Here is a 17,795-nt window from a genome sequence, read left to right as displayed (position 1 = left end):
GGTTTTTCTTAAAACCACTCCAGCCACTCGAAGACGTGCGGTCCCAACACATCTGTTAACAATTATCAGGGCGACACTCGACCTGCACCCCGAGCCTGCATTCCGGACGTCAACAGTGACCGCACATTAGGGCGAAACAAATTCGTTTTTGTTAAAACGACATTGCACATATTTTACTCTTCAGGGCAATCCTCATAAAAGTTGGGTTGAATAAAAACTGTGATATTCTGTGGGAATATTTTATTTCACTTCCCTTTTCCCTGAAAATACTAACGATAGTTCCAGCTCAACAGACTATTCAACCCACACTGGGTTTAGTTTCGCTCAAGTATTATTATTATTATATTGTTAGACTCAACAGACGCTCAACAACGTAAGGTATTGAAGAGTTATTTCTATTGGGGTACTAATTGAAAGAACAATTGTAATTTCAAATTAAGACGTCGAATAACACCCTGCTGTGGGATCTCTAGGTAGCATTTGCAGTCCCATATTTTTTTCTTAAAATTATACAAGGAATCTCTCCCTTTCATTTCATTACAATATTATTTTTTCTTAGTTTTTTTTCATGAACCCTCTTTACATAGCAGATACCGAAAGTCAATAAGAACGAATTTATCAGTTTCGTTTCACTTTATTTTGTATTCTGTTTTTTCTATATGTGAAAATACAAATTATTAAATTGAATAAAATATATACAATAATAATGAGCGTAACTGCGAAAATAACTCCCACATCTAACAAATAATATTGATAGTATGCTAAATCTGCCGATTGGCTTCTCAGTTGTGGAGCGCCTCTATATCTCAAGACGTACTCTATCCAATAAACTGCTTCTTCCAATGGTTTGTTTGGTCTATCCCGGAATTGTAAAGACACCGCCTTTGCATTCTCCTTATACCTGTTCAAGGGAGTAGGTACATCTCAATACAAATACGAATTTGGTTAATGATTGAGTTACTCACTTTGGGTTTTCGATTAATTCTCTGATTTTTACTCCAATGTGCTTCTTCGTGATGCTCTCGAAATTCAGAGTCAATCCGAATCCCTTATTTTCACTGTTCCTTGCATTAAGAAATTGATCCGCAAACATGGGTACACTCAGCATCGGGACCCCACAGTAAATTGCTTCTTGCGTACCCATCAAACCACTATGGCTTATGAAAAACTGAATATTAGGATGACCTGGAATTATATGCATTATAAAATATTATGTGATATCTTGGACAGGAAAATATTTAAATCTTATAATTTGTGAACCATTTTTTGGAGTGTGACCAGTAGGTAATTATAACATTTTTATTTATTTGACAGATCGGTAGAAAGTGAGAGATGAATGATGAATGCGTTATTTTTTTACTCGCAGAAATTTTTTGTACTGTGTAATTTTAGGCATTCAACTCTTCATTATTCTTCTGTTTTTTTTTAAAGGCCGCAAATGATCAATGAGGTGACACAGGTACCTAAACAATATAGGTACCTATATACCTACTATACGATCGGTAAATCAATTCATATTCATTAGACTTTTTAATAAATAAACGGTAAGTTGATGAGGATGAGAACAGTGTGATATCGATCTGATACTGCGTGAGCAAAAAACGAAAAAAAAAGTACTTGATCGAATAAGTCGAGGGAGAAATTGATCATTTTCCAAAATCTATTTTAATGCTATAAAGATGATGTGATCAATCTGTCTACCCAGTCTAAGATTAATCACTCTTTTTTTACGAGGTAAATGAATTTTCCATTTTCCTCAACAAATTCCCTTACACTTGTTCTAAGGTTGCACTTTTATATGGCCATACTATAATAGCTTGAATGCTTAGAAGTGATGAATATCGGAAACAGCTTGAATTATGACTAAAATAAAAGATTTAGTTCAAAATGATGAATCTCACCGCATGTAGTTCACGGTAATGATTGCCAGTGAAATCAGACTGTCGTTGGACAGATTGTGAAGGGGAAATAGGTACCTACCCGAATATTTTGTTATAAAAGATAAAAGTAATATGTCGTCTCAGAATAAGACATATAAAGCTTTTATTATTTTATTTATATGATGATATTTTACGCGGCGGCACATATGTTCCCTTTTGACATAGATGTGGTATTGTGGTAACCCTCCGTAGGGGTTAAACCGACAACATAATGTAACGTTTTCTTCGCTTGATTAAAACGTCCAACTTATTAAAATTATTTATTTACACTTAATACACATATAACTCACAAACTAACTATTACACTACTATTTATTTCCACTCTTGTTTATTTCCACTAGTCACTTGCACTGTAACTGTACTTGTACTTGCCTACCTGCTCCTCCGCTGGGCTTATATAGGCGCCGGAAACATTCAGGTAGATTCGCGGTTATTCTGGAAGCTCTCGACCGCTCTGGTTCTCGAAAGGTCCGACCGCAAGGGCCGGACTGGTTACACTGTCCCCTCCTTAAGCCTGTTCTGTCCCAGAACAGATTTAGTGAATTCCTCCGAGGACCGTGGCGAAACTTGCACTCATCACCATTCCTACAGTAGCCATTCTGATGGAAGTAGCACTCCACAGTTTTTCCAGGCTCCCTGGCCTGCTTTGGGTTGAAACTGCACACCAGGATCCGTATACCAGTCCCCTGAAATACCACCTCCAGCATGCTTCGCACAACTCGCCAATTTAGCTGGTCCAATACACAACCGAGCTTGGGAACAGCTAATTTCCTAATCCCAAAGCGTTGAAGGTCTTCTTTCAAGCTATGCAGTGCCGTCCATAGATTCTGATAGGTTGGCTTCTGATAGGAATGTTGCTTTGTGACTAAGTAATAAATGAACCGACTTTCAGCCTTCAATTTCAAAACTTTCCCGATTCTTGGCTGCTGTCGCAATAGTTGTTCCTGACGTCCAAATTTATTTCTGAATACTCTGGCTATTCCTTTGCTCATACGAAGGTCCTCCGCTACGCAATGAGCGAGAGAGTATTCCTCAGACACGGTAAAGAGATCTTGATGTACTTCCTGTGTAACGCCGAACCGTGCAACGCGTGTCTCACCATAACAATCCATAAACTTCTGGTAATCGCTGCTACCTTGCATCGGGGCTTCCACAAGACGTACCTCTTCTTTGTCCTGCGCGTACGGGGCTAATCGGTTGAAATGGAACCCTTTGGTTTTCCTCTGGGGAACTTCCTTATCCGGTAAACTACATCATTTATCCTCTTGATTATTTCATACGGTCCCTCCCACTGTCTCTGCAGCTTTGGTGAAAAACCTTTCCTCCTTTGTGGATTATGTAGCCACACCAGATCTCCAGTGGTGAATCCATCTTCAATAGCCTTGATGTCGTAGCGCATTTTCATTCGGTCACTTGCTTGCTGCATTTAATTGCGTACCTTGTCATTAATGTAATCCAGCTTGTTCCTTAATTTACTAACGTAGTCCTCCCCAGCTACGTCTTCTCCAGGCTTACATCCAAACTCTAAGTCGCAAGGCAGCCTTATTTCTCGGCCGAACATTATACTGGATGGAGTTTCCTTGGTAGATTCTTGAACCGAAGATCTATATGCCATGGTGAATAGATGTAAATATTCATCCCAATCCCGCTGGTGATCAGAGACTACTTTGGCTAGATGTTTTCCCATGGTCCGATTCATTCGTTCGACCATGCCGTCTGATTGTGGATGAAGAGGTGTAGTCCTTGTTTTGTGAATTCCCAATTTGCTGCATACCTCTTGGAATAACTTCGATTCAAAATTTCGGCCTTGATCACAATGCAGCTCCAGAGGTATTCCGAATCTGCAGAAGAATTCTCTGACCAATTTATCAGCTACCGTACTTGCTTCTTGATTAGGAATACCGTAGGCTTCCACCCATTTCGTGAAATAATCCATCGCTACCAAAATGTACTTGTTTCCATGGTCTGCTTCGGGAAAGGGGCCAGCGATGTCGATAGCTACTCGTTCCATGGGAGATCCGACGTTATATTGCTTCATTGGTGCTTTTCCTCTACCATAAGGTCCGTTAGCAGCAGCGCAAACCTTGCATCTTCTACACCAATCTTTAACGTCCCTCTTACAATTTGGCCAATAAAATCGTTGCCTGACTTTTTCCAATGTCTTGGTCATCCCGAAATGTCCACCCGAAGTTCCTTTATGTAGTCTGGTCAGAATGTCTGTCACACGGCTCTTCGGCACAATCAACTGAAGTCTCTGCTCAGTTCCATCTTCATTTTCCCAACAACGTTTCAGAAGACCTCCATCAATCTTCAGCGCTTCCCATTGTGCCCAATACGACTTTATATTCTGGCTCAGTCTGGATACTTCTTCCCAAGTAGGTCGTCTACCGCTCTTCTTCCAACTCAGGATTACTTTCAAGTCGTTATCTTCCTCTTGTGCTCTTTGAATTTCCTCAGGTAGCCAGTCGTCTTCGATAACGGTGGTCCGCCTTAAATCGATCTTTTCTTCCAGACGCGAACAATGGCTGCAATTCTCGGGACAAGGTCTTCTTGATAACGCGTCTGCATTGCGATGGCTAGTCCCCGCTCTGTGTTCAGTGTCAAAGTCATACTCTTGCAGCCTCTCAATCCATCTAGCCACTTGTCCTTCCGGGTTCTTAAAACTCAGGAGCCATTTCAAAGCAGCATGGTCCGTTCTTAATAAGAATTTCCTTCCGTACAAATATTTGTAGAAATGTTCTACGGACTTGATGACTGCTAAAAGTTCTCTCCTGGTCACGCAATAATTCCGTTCTGGTTTGGACAACACCTTGCTGAAGTACCCGATGACTCGTTCCTGTCCATCCTGGACTTGCGATAGAACGCCGCCAATGGCTGTATTACTGGCGTCGGTGTCGAGCACAAATTTACCTTCAGCCCTTGCGTAACTCAGAACTGGAGCTGTGACCAAAGCCTTTTTCAATCGTTCGAAGGCTTCAGTGCAATCATCGGACCATATGTACTCCTGTCCATCTTCCGTCAATTTCGTCAGCGGCTTGGCAACGTTGGCAAAACCAGATACAAATCTTCTATAATAAGTGCAAAGGCCTAAGAAACTCCGCAACTCACTCTTGTCTTTCGGTATAGGCCATTCCTGCACTGCCTTGATCTTATCCGGATCAACCTTGACACCTCTACGTGAAACTACGTGTCCTAAATATTTCACTTCTGTTCGAAACAGATTACATTTTTTAGGACTTAGCTTTAGGTTGGCATCACGAAGTCGCTGGAAAACCTCGGATAGATTGCGTAAGTGATCTTGGAATGATTTTCCCACTACTATCACATCATCCAGATACACCAGACAAGTTTTCCAGGAGAGCCCTCTCAATATTGTCTCCATCAGATTCAAATGTGGCAGGAGTATTGCATAGACCGAAAGGCATAACTTTAAACTGCCACAGACCCGTTCCAATACTGAAGGCAGTCTTTTCTTTGTCTTTTGGATCCAAGCCAACCTGCCAATATCCACTCTTCAGATCCAAGGTGGAAAACCAACGTGATCCCGAGAGTGTATCCGGGGTATCATCAATTCTCGGTAAGGGATAGCTGTCCTTTTTCGTGGCCTGATTGAGCTGCCTATAGTCTACGCAGAATCTAGTAGTTCCATCCTTCTTCTTCACTAATACTACGGGCGATGTCCAGGGGCTATCTGACGGTTCGATTACACCTTCTCTCGCCATGTCTTCAATAATCCTTTCAGCTTCTTCTCTTTTTGCCAGAGGAAGACGTCTAGGATGCTGTCGGATAGGTTGTGCATCACCAGTATTGATTTTATGCTGCACAACATCAGTTTTCCCTGCTTTTCCGTCCGTAGCAAAAACGTCGGAGAACGTTTGAACCAATTTTCTCACTTCGAGTAGTTGGTATCGGTCGAGCTCTTGACATTTTGAAGTGAGGAGGGACACCAGTTCTTCAGAATTGCTTTGCGATTTTGAGACTTCCTGCAGTACTTATCCCACCCGAAATATGGTTCACAGGTACACCACGTCCAATCAAGGTATCCTTCTTCAGGGTGACTGGAAACATGTTGACATTTAGCAATCGGATGGGAATGCTGTCTCTTACCCTTACCAAGGTCTTCCCAAGTAATAGTCCTTTAGTTAAGGTTGTATCGTCAGAGGGCTCAATTACTCTCACGCAGCCACTCCTCGTTACATCGTCACATCTTCCAGTCACTATGCCTTCAGTTCGCCCTGGCAACGTGATGTCCTCGGTCAGTCGAATCCGATATATCTTGTCCTCCACATCATTGAATGGAATCTCTTCACTTCCTAGCCGAAGTACATCACTCTTCATATCCAATTGGCATCCAAGCTTCTTAACAAGGTCCCATCTCAGAATAACTTCTTCCGTGATTCCAGCTACCAGAACTTCGTGGCTAACTGTTGTGTTTCCCAATTCAATAGTGGAGATGATCGATCCATAAGTCGTAATTTCTTGTCCAGACGCAGTTCGAAGTTTGATCCTAACTGGGCGAATCTTGAATCCTTCAGCAATTTCTGGACGCACAATAGATTTGGTCGAGCCAGTGTCTACCAGTATTTTCACATTTCGGTCATTTATCTTTCCGGGGATAACTATGCTTGATAAATCCTTAGACATTATTCCCCGGATTATCACTTCGGGGGCATTTTTGGCTTGGGTCGATTTATGCCCCTTATCACCGACCCCTTTTAGTTTCCCTGCTGAGACTCTTTTTCCAATTCTGGACAGTTTCGCCTAAAATGCCCACTTTTGTTGCAGTTCCAGCACACAGCATCCTTTTTCCTAACTTGTGATATTCTGCGGATTTCTTCTCTGACAATGTCCTCAATAGATCGGTCTGTTTCTTGGACTTGTCTTACACGAAGGTGTCCTCTATGTGACGCTTGCTTTGCTGCCTCAATTTCTAAAGCCTTGGCTAAGGCATCATCTATGGTTCTAGGGCGTGCTAGTCTCAGGGCTTGTTGTATTTCACTATCCTTTATCCCATCCACGAATGTCTGGATTGATAGCTGTTCCAGGAAGCTATCTGGAGCAGATGGATAAGCCAGCCTGACTAATCTCGCCACATCAGCTTCAAACTCTTGGAGATTTTCCCCTGTTTTCTGCACTCGGTTCTTTATTTGTGCATGGTATACTTGTTGTAGATGAGCATCACCATATCTCATCTGAAGTTTCGATGTAAGAACTTCGTAACAGGCTTGTTCACTCTCCGGGATCGTCTGGAGAATGTTGAGTGCCTCTCCTCGTAGAGCTATAATTAATGCCGTGGCTTTTTCGTTGTCGTTCCAATTGTTTACCAGGGCAGCAGCTTCAAACTGATTTTGATATGTTGACCAGGGTATTTTTCCATCAAAAGTTGGAGGCTTGATCTTCATTCTACTACCTTCGCCGTCATTTTCCGCTTTCGCTGTGCTGTAGGGTGTTGAAGCCAGAATATCTGTTCTGTTTGACATTCTTTTCAAGGAATCTATCAACTTGGAATGATGTTCAATTATTCCTGCCATTTCTTCAAACTTGCCGTTAACCTTGTCAAACTTTTCATCAACTTCGTCAAATTTTCCACTCACTATATCGAATCTCTCGTCCACTTTATCGAATTTTCCATTTATGGTTTCCAGTTTCTCGTCCAATTTGTCTGTAAGTTGACTCACCACATCATTACAATTTTCCTTAATCTGGTCCATTTTCTCATTGAATTTTCGAGAATTTTCTTCCATTTGGACCATTTGTTCATTCAACTTACAAGAGTTCTCGTCCATTTTCTCATTCAATTTTCGCAAAAAGTCCATTACCGCTTGAGTCTCCATCGCGTTCTGCAGTCTTGTGGTCACTGGCATGAACTTCAAATATCCAAAATTATTTATTTAATTCGAGCGATGTTGAACCCCACACCTGACACCAATGTAACGTTTTCTTCGCTTGATTAAAACGTCCAACTTATTAAAATTATTTATTTACACTTAATACACATATAACTCACAAACTAACTATTACACTACTATTTATTTCCACTCTTGTTTATTTCCACTAGTCACTTGCACTGTAACTGTACTTGTACTTGCCTACCTGCTCCTCCGCTGGGCTTATATAGGCGCCGGAAACATTCAGGTAGATTCGCGGTTATTCTGGAAGCTCTCGACCGCTCTGGTTCTCGAAAGGTCTGACCGCAAGGGCCGGACTGGTTACAATAATCAAAGTCACCAAAATTTTTTCCCCTCGATTCTAAATTTGACGTGTCACGCTATTTTTGTGAAAATTCTTTCTTTTTCTAGGACATCCATATCCTTTTAAATGCGGCACTCTGTCTGTATACATCTTAGAATATAGAATAACCAAAGATATTACACAATGTGTGTAATATCTTTGAGAATAACAGGAAGGAGCATATTGCTCATTTCAATTTGACCGGAATAGAGGAGAAATATGGCCGACATATATTTCCGTTTCAACAGTGGCGTAGGACAATGAAGTTTCCCAAGAACTAACTTCAATAGTCAGTTGATTCTGATTAATCAAAAAAATTAGGAAAGCACTGACGTAAAGTCAGAAGCTTTTTCACGCTCGTTCAAATTGATAATCAAAGCGGAAATTCACCCCGCCTAACACTGCTTGGCTATATACTTAATGGTATTAAGGTCTATGACTTAACATCACCTACGCCCATGGAGTGTTATTGTCATGAAATTCAGAAACTCATAATCAATACTTGATATTCAGCTTAAAAAATCACCTACCTATGAATTATTCACGCTAAAATATCCAAAATCCTTATTTCCAGCAAATTTCAAGAATCCAAATTACCAAAATTAAGTTAAAACATCACTTTGTTCATTTGGCCACAGATAACAGAATCATTTGACTTCCAAGTCTGCCACTTTTCAAATCAGAACTTGGAAGACCAATATGGCCGCTTCCGTCGCACAATTCCCGTCACATTTATTCGAAAAAGCTCCTTCCTGATATTCTATGTTCTAAGGTATACATGGGAATAAAAAATTCAAATATGACTGTTTATTTTATTCAGCAGCCTCGGGAGAATAATAATATAATCGGCCCTTATTGGCGATTATGGGTGATAAATGCATTTTTGATGGTCTAAAATGGAGTAAATAGGTTTGTATTCGTATGCAGTACAGGGTGGGCAGAATTCGGTAGGCAAAATTCGATCTGATTAACTGTGAGAGCTAGGGAAAAATGGATGGCACGTTTCCGACCGGATGCGGGTTTGGCCATTATCCATCTTTTGAAAATCGAGGTCGAAAAAGTGCCATCCATTTCACCCTAGCTCTGACTGTCACAGAGCACCGAATTTTGCCCACCCCTGTACTCTTCAATTAAATAAATAGTTTCGCTCTTCATGCCAAATCGTTAATCAAAATGGAGAACCTACATAATATATCCAATTGCGGCATCCAAGATCTTATATGAACTGATTTTGGAACCCTCAAATCTTTAGGAATGGAATTTTGGCTCGCTTTCCATAACACTACATAATCAAGTGCCTCAAGAAAGTTGAGGATGTATTGAAGTTTATCCACAGGTAAGGTTTCTGATCCAACTATTGAACCAAAAGAAAAATATACGAATTTTTTATTGCCTACAATATCTAATAAATCCTGAAAAATAAATAAATAATAATCAAAGGTCAATTAGGTAGTTCGAGACAAGGCAAAATGATTATTGTATGTAGGAACATTGAAAAATTGCAGACGTGAGTCAGGAGTATGGAGGGTATCCTCCAAGCTTTTGCATGCTTGTTCGAGTTCATAACTCATGCAGACAATGAACTCGGCCAACGCTGCTTGGTCAAATGGCTATTTTTCCTAACAATTCCGAAAAAGAAATGAGTGCGAAGAAAAAGATTAAAATGCACAGGAGTAGAAAATAGTTATTTTCTTAATATCGGAAAGTGATACTTCCGAGAAAGACACTTTAAGCACGAACTGGAAAATTATTTTCTCTGCGACATTTTCCCAATTTCCTTCACTCATTTAAGTTTCTATTTTGTCTCTTTCGCGCTGTATTGCGGGAAAAAGCACAAGTTCATTTTATATTTTTTGGCATTTATTCCATTTTATTCCAGAATTTCGTCCTGATATGAGATAAACTCGTAACATCTTTTGTGAGAGTTCATTTTAGCCCATACTAGCACCCAACTGTAATCAACTGAAAGTTTTTGTATTTTCGAAAATAACCTTTCAATTTAGATTCTGGGCAAAACTAAAAGAATTTCATAACAAATATCCGCCTTCTCGTGATAATAGCTTTTTGAGATAATAATAGGAATTCTTTACGGTTGATGATAGGTATAGGTATAGGTGTTTATGACTACATCAAAGAAATGCCGATGTTTCAGCATATTTAATACCTTCCTCAGGGCATTTCTTTAATATAGAAACTCTTAAAATAAAGACCTCTAACTATCCACTGTGAATTGTTAATAGTTAACAATTCTTCACAATCTTTTATTTATAGGCCATATTAGTGAGGTTCGGCGGGAAATTTGAATCGCGATCCATCCGTGGTGGTGGTAATCTGGTCCCTGAATTCCCTATGCATTTCTTATGGGACTAAAAATGCCGCGTACTTCTCGCCTGTTTTTGGATATTTTAGCGAATTTCTTAAGATTTATTTCTGTTGGAATGTGTTCTATGATCCTTTCTTAACAAGTTGAAAACAAAATTTCGTAATAAAATGGTATATTTTTTTAATAATGGATCAATATAAAATTGGTCAGCAAGATCCATGGAAGTTTGTCGTAGCTTCATTTCGTTTCTAACCTCTGAAGCTGAAATCATTCTAACGCGCAAGCGTAGCATGTCATTTTCTTTGTTACGGTTCATGATTGACGTATAGCAGAAATGATCTACGACATACGGATATATTCCGTATAATAATGTGTTCAATTTTGATTTTAGGACATATAAAAGTATATTGTGATGTAAAATGTACTTGGAAACAACCTCTAATAATTGCGGCACCCAATTTTGCATGTCTTTATATTAACATTTACTTCTAGCTAGCGATATTCCATCTTAAAGTCGATTCCTATGTAAAAAAATTTGAATATGGATCTCCCGCCAACTGAGTGATTCTAACCTCACTAATATGGTCTATTATCTTCTTTTAGTTACTTCAATTTAATAGCTTGTTTTTAATTTTTTCATTCCAATCTCACATTCATGAATTGGTAAAAGACCATTTGACATAGTGCAGATTTTTACTTTGAACATTATTGTGCATCAATATAATATGAGTATGTATTAAAAAATGAATTCTTGCAATATCTGGTTGAAACTAGGTTACATAACGTTCACTAAGGAAATAGTCAGGAGAAAAATGGTTTATTTTAAATATTCACATACGAATTTGCGTATACTTATTTGAATTTTGGATGGGTCATCATTATTTTACTTACAATTATTGTTATTTTCTTTGTTTCTTTCTCGAGAATATATTATTGTTGTATATATTGATATTATATTTTGTTTTTTTTTTCAATTTGTACTTAAAGATATGCGCGTCCTGTAAATGAGAGAGTTTCGGCAATAAATATTATTATTTATTAATTTATTTAATAATTTTTGATCATTGATTGAACAGGAAAAATACGTGTGCAGAAAATTTGTTCATCGGATTGTGGCATTATATCTAGAATCGTCATCCGATTCACAAGTGTATGCAAAATTTCAGCCCAATCGGATGCCACAAATGTTTGAAAAATGGTTCAAAAATGACGATAGAATCACAATCAGAGATGAAAGCTTGTTATTTTGAATCAAAATCTGGCACTTGACCCCTATACTTTCAAAAAAATTATTGTTTGTATTTTTAATCTTGATTTATTATTGTGTGTTCGTAGACATTGCATTCTTATCGTTTTGTGATTATAGGGTACTGGTTTAGCAATTAGCAGAAGAACTTATTACCATCACCACCGCACATTCCTGATAAACTTTCATATTATGTTTTGATGTACCTACTTCAAATTTATAATCTATTTTGTCAGGCACACAAATAGCTTATGGTACTTTGGAAAGGATCGCATCGAACGCATCATCATATAAGACCAATATCTCCAACCTAAACTATTGTTGAGTATCGTCGCCATAATTATAAATAGAATGCATTGATTAATGCAATTGAATATAATATGATTTTCATACCTTCGGTAATTTCCTTGGTTCTCTTATATGGATTCCGGCAACTTCAACGAGGTTTGGGACAGTTGGCCGAGGCTGATTCAAACTAAAATGACTATTGACTATCATCAGGCTGGTATTGGAAACTATATCATCCAGAGGGGGTAAATCACCACCAAAAAATTGTTTCGCCAATTTTTCTTGATAACTCAGATGAACCTTCTGTCTGAAAATCCAAATTATAATTAACATACAATAACATGCGAAACCACAAGAAAAATCGTGGTAACCCAGAATAACTTGAAATTGAAATACTTCGATTATTATAATTGCAAGAATTTTCGGTTAAAGAAATTAATGAGTAGGTAACTTTTCTTTTCTTGGCAACGTCTTCCTCAGGCTCTAATGAAATGAACGAAGTACAATTTAGTGCGTAGAATGGACTATATTTTCGGTCGATTGATACCTATCCAGATTCGCTTGCTTTCGAACCCATGTTTAGCCTCAGACGCTAGACAGCTAGCCCAACGCCCCAACACGACCCATTCCTTTGATCCTCTTTGATCCAACCTGATGGAATCGTACCGCATTATTGATAGATCCATAGATCCACAGATTTCCTATTAATACTACTGTTGGAGTATTGAATTCTACCGAAAATCATCATCGAAATGAAAATATCACCGATGATCCACCGAACTGAGTTCTCATTATGCGCATTTTCATCTGTGAACGAAAAAGAAGGAAGAAATCGTAGGAGTTCAAAAATTGAAAAGCATCTGTGAAGTTTGAAAAATTGAGTACTTTGGATGAATACAACTCTGTTCAAAAGCTCCACAGATGTGTAGTGTGTCACAGATTAAGCCTCTGAAGGTGATTTTGTTTTTCTAGTTTTCTAGGGGTGGCACAGCTCATTATGAAAACTTAAAATGTTTATTTCTTTTTATCAAGGCCGAATCAGAAAAAATGGTATGTAAAAAAAGTTGTTCTTTCGACCTCAAGAATCAACTATTAAAATATTTGTCCGAGTCGAAGACTCACTCTGTATATTGTTATTTTCAATAATAAATAAGAAATGACAAATTAACGACGTCAGTTTATTTTTATGAAGTGATGATAAGTGACGGTGAAAATGGAAAGACAGTTGTACGGCCATTGGATTATAGAGTTAACTCTATAATCTTTGGTTCTATCATTATTCGAGTTATCTCAGTTGCTTGTTAAGCTTTGACTCGCAAGGATCCGCTTCAACTTCAGGCTTGTCGTCATCCATATGACTCGAGCTGCTCGACGAGCACAACAATCCTTTCCCTTTCATATACCGCCACTCAAGCCATAGGCTCATGAGACTGGCACGCTTGTCTCTAGGCTCAAGAGATTGTCCACATCAAGAAGATATAGCTATGCTATATGGCGGACTATATGCTATATCTTCATGGTCTTATTTTGTGACATACACAAACTGCAAATGCGACCTTAACCTAACTTCTACTTGCAGAATCAACTGAAAAGCCAATTTTTTTGTCCTATTATTTTATGTTTCAACAAGGAATACTTTTTATTACTTTTGATATTTTACATATTTTTAAACGAGGATATATTGAAAAATTCTTAGCCTCTTCCATCTGAACCACTGCATTCCTTTTGCAAGAACAAATGTTCAAGTATGTTATTCACTTTCCGAGGTGAAATGATTTTTTTCACTGAATTTCCATAGAATAAAATTTCTCGAAAAGTCCCGCCATTGGCTACAATTCGAAACCCGCTAAAATCGAAAAAAGACGTTCGTAAAGTGCTGCCATCTTTTCAAAGTAAGTATATAAACTATTGTAATATTCTGTCGCTTCAACGCTAAGTACTTTGGAGTTAGAATAAGCAATATAAGTCAAGAGCATCCACTCACGCATTTTCACATCTGAGCGAATAGTTACACTAAAAATTATTTTCAAACAATTCCTCATAAACTCACCTGTATTTAGCGTAAACTAGTGTTATCGTATTAAGTAACCTTTCGTAAATACTCATAGATTTTCCAAATTCTCCAAAATACGTTGGAATATATGAAGGGTTGTCAGGATTACCAATCCGATGTGATCCCCATGGCAGATCTACGCTAGAAGTGATGGCAACAACTGGTGCTTTGAAGATATGAGAAAAGCCGAAGAAGCAGTCAACCACAAACATTTCGAGAAGTACGAGGTCATAATGCTGCTTGGATTGTTTCAGTTTTCTCAGTATTTCAGTTTTGAAACTCTTTTCGCATACGTAATTACCGTTACTTTTTTCGGTGAACATAACGTCTATCATTTCTGCGACTGGAATAGCACGTAGCTCTTCCACGGACAGTGGTGTTTCCAAGAGTTCGATATTTGGGATCTGATAGTGGCGGATTCTAGAAAAAAAAAACAGATATTCGATTTTCAATTTGAAGAATTCGAATAGACTGACTTGTGTCAAAAGCTTTTGGGCTCTTGTTCAAATTCATATCCACAGTGGTCACCCATCCAGGTATTGAATAAGTCCATCGCTTCTTTTCACCCCAGAGAATTTTTTCTTTCCATCATTCTATCAAGTTGATCAATCACTTCTTGGCTCTAAAGTTATATTTTGAAACTTAAAACTTGATTATCGTCTGGCGAATAGTTTATGAGGTGCAGAATTTTTTGGAGGTTACTAGTTACTTCAATATTCTAGTTACGCGTGAACTTTTTTGCACAAGTAATGTCTGTATTTTTCGAATTCTTAGCCGATTGGATTGATGAAAGGGCAGCGATGGATGAGTTCAATACCAGTATGGTGTCTACACTGGTTATGAATTTGAACGAGCGTTCAAAAGCTCATGATTAACGTGAGTGCTTTCTTCATTGAAGAACACCAACTCTCCTCTATATCTCTTAAATGGTAATTAATTTCTATGATCTGTTATGGGTATCACATAAAATATAAAAATTACCGGAAAAATGGTGTGAAAACTCTTGAAATTTACCTCATAGTTCAACACCTAGAAGAGAGATTTTGTTTTTCATATTGTCAGTGGATTCTCCTTAAAAAGAACCTCTGTAGAAGGTTCAAGTTCCAGATCTGCTTCAAAGACAAAAAAGTTTCGGGAACTTTTCAAAATCGTCAAAATACCAATTTTTGGTTAAACTCAAAAATAAAGTCACGGTTTTCACCATTATTTGTTTCTGTGAAAAAGCGCTCGGAAAAGTGAAATCTGTTTTGCTCTAGCTTATCTAGTTTACGAGATCCCCTCATTGGACATCGCATTTGGAACAGCCTTTAAAGTTTGTAAGTTTGTGTGTTTGTAAAAAGTAGGTAACCTTTGGAGCTATAGAACCGATTTTGAAAATTCTTTCACCAGTTGGTAGAAAGCTACATTATCTATTCCTGGGTGACAGTTTAAAATTTTAATGGGGCATTAAATTATTTTAATGAACATTTTTTCAACTGGGCCTCCGGCTTTCGAAAAGGGGAATCTCCAAGGAGGGCTCAAGACTAAATTTTATTACTTTTCAAGTGCACGCCATTCCGTCGCCATCTTGGAAATAGTAATTAATCATAGTAAAAAATTCGTCTTGCAAATCGGTTGGGACACCTAGTAATTTATTTAACTATATAGTTATAATCTACAGTTCAATCAAGGAATAATTTACCTGGGTATCATTTCTTCTTCTGGGAAAATTGTGTATAAATCTATATCATGTCCCTTTGCTGCTAGAGCTGTCAATATAGTTTTTGTCATGACAAAGTGACTCCTAACAGGTACGGGGAAAACAGCTAAAATTTTCGCAGCATCGGCAACTGTGCAATAAAATGCAAACCAAAGAATATACCAGGTGTACACTTCCATTATTCTCTGAAAGAAAAAATAATGGATGAAAGGTTCCAAACCTCAGTGCTCCTTCCTTGAGAATTTTAATTTTTTTTTTAAATTCGAGTACTATGATCCCGCTGATCGGAGTAAACAAATTCTCCTCATTATAACCGTTCTATTAGTTATTTATTTCATACATCATTTCATATTCCATTTGGCGAATGAAAGAACTTTAATTGATACTGCATACCTATAAATCCATGCTAGTTGGTTTCTTAAAAAAAGTATTTCATACAATTTGGTATGAGGTACATATTAGAATGAAAGATCCAATTCTCCCGGTAATTCCATGATTATAGTTTCATATAAACATATATATAGGAAGCAAGTACCCCATGATCAATTGTAAGCTTGATTGGTCTACCAAAAGAGAAGTTTATTCGTATCCTATTATAGAAAATTAATTGAACGTTCCATGCGGTGAAAATTTGAATCATTATAGCAGAGCACAAATCGAATTTCAAGAGTCTATCCTTTTATACTCAAAATTAGTCCTAAATGGGAGCGATAAGCTGATTTCGTTCTTTAAAGCCTATACCTATTTTATTTCAAAACTGCGTACACATACCTGATATTTGATTGATTGATTTTCTGATATTTTCCGCAGAACTGATTCAATAAATCTAGCACGTGATCAAATGATACAAAAGTAGGTTAACATAATATTTCAGACGTCCGAGGCACTAATTTGTTTTCGTTCGATTTTGATCTTCAAGGATAAATTGATAACTGCCAAGTTAGGAGTATCCATTATGTAATCGGGACTGTGCATCGTTTGTCAGTAAACGATTTCGAAGATAATACTGTTAAATTGTTTTCTTTATCCTTCTTCCATAACCGAACAAATTGATATAGTTTTCAAAATTATTGATAAAATCGAATTGACTAGAATAACTTATTTTTGAGGGACAACACAAAGTGGAATCCGCCTCTAATCAATATACTAACAATGAAATTCAAGTGTAGATAAATGTACCTACAGTATGCAGGGCCGGATTAACCATGTGAGGGGCCCCTAGGCAGTGCAATTTTCGGGGCCCCTTTACAACCATCATAAGAATTTTTCAAGTTGATAAGTAGATATAGGTATATTTAGTTTCAGGTTGTCACGGATGCAAATATTCGATGAATATTCATCGGTATATTCCCTGTAGAAATAATTGACATTTTTCGGAATGCCTACAAGGTATTTCTACTGATTCTGCTGCCATAGTTTGGCTTGTTCTTGACGTACTTGAAGAGGGTTGATTCTCCGTTGATTGTCGACTAAATCCGAGTTGGAAGTGGTTGTGTGTTTTCTTCAAGATTTCATCCCGCGTGTTTTGTTGTTCGCTCTTTTTTCTCTTTTTCTGAACCACTTGGGAATTTCCTCTCGAAGGGTTTCCCCGACATTTTCTTACTTAAAGAAAAGAAAAACAATCTAGAAAGTGAAAAAAATAATAATAATCTCTTCAAGAAAAACATTCACACTCAGGGAAGGCCTTAAGCATTGCATACTCCGGATGGCATATTTTTACCATAAAATTCAATTTTTCGTTCATTGTCAGGCAACAATTTTCCATCTGATTTGCTCCTGAAAAATTAGTGCAAGAATATACGCGGAGCAAATTGATTATTTCAATTTTTAAATTGATTTTATTTCAGGGAATAGGAGTGAAAGCCCTGAAAAAATTTAGGAAGACATGGAGTCCTCCCAGATTGAATTTCAATCGATATTGGCAAGGTCAGTCGATAAATCTGCTCGGGTTTCTCCATCAAATCATTATCACTCAAAAGAAGTTATAGGAACTAGGATTCGAAAAACGTTCTAAC

At 37.8% G+C, this 17,795-nt stretch overlaps 1 protein-coding gene across 1 annotated transcript; it reads right to left on the bottom strand.

The window, feature by feature from the left end:
• Window positions 1–584: 584 nt before the first annotated feature.
• Window positions 585–16,906, bottom strand: LOC123312102 (UDP-glycosyltransferase UGT5-like). Its single transcript, XM_044896332.1, has 7 exons — window positions 16,552–16,906; window positions 15,763–15,965; window positions 14,079–14,501; window positions 12,134–12,335; window positions 9,358–9,583; window positions 966–1,185; window positions 585–901 (listed from the first exon to the last, which is right to left on the bottom strand). The coding sequence occupies exons 2-7, from the start codon at window positions 15,957–15,959 to the stop codon at window positions 619–621; spliced, it is 1,551 nt and encodes a 516-aa protein (XP_044752267.1). The 5' UTR covers window positions 15,960–15,965; window positions 16,552–16,906; the 3' UTR covers window positions 585–618.
• Window positions 16,907–17,795: the final 889 nt, after the last annotated feature.

The sequence above is a fragment of the Coccinella septempunctata genome, chromosome 4 (genome assembly GCF_907165205.1).
Source record: "Coccinella septempunctata chromosome 4, icCocSept1.1, whole genome shotgun sequence".
Lineage (NCBI taxonomy): Eukaryota > Metazoa > Arthropoda > Insecta > Coleoptera > Coccinellidae > Coccinella > Coccinella septempunctata.
The sequence above is the reverse complement of the archived record's forward strand: the minus strand, read 5'-3'. Positions and strand labels throughout refer to the sequence as shown.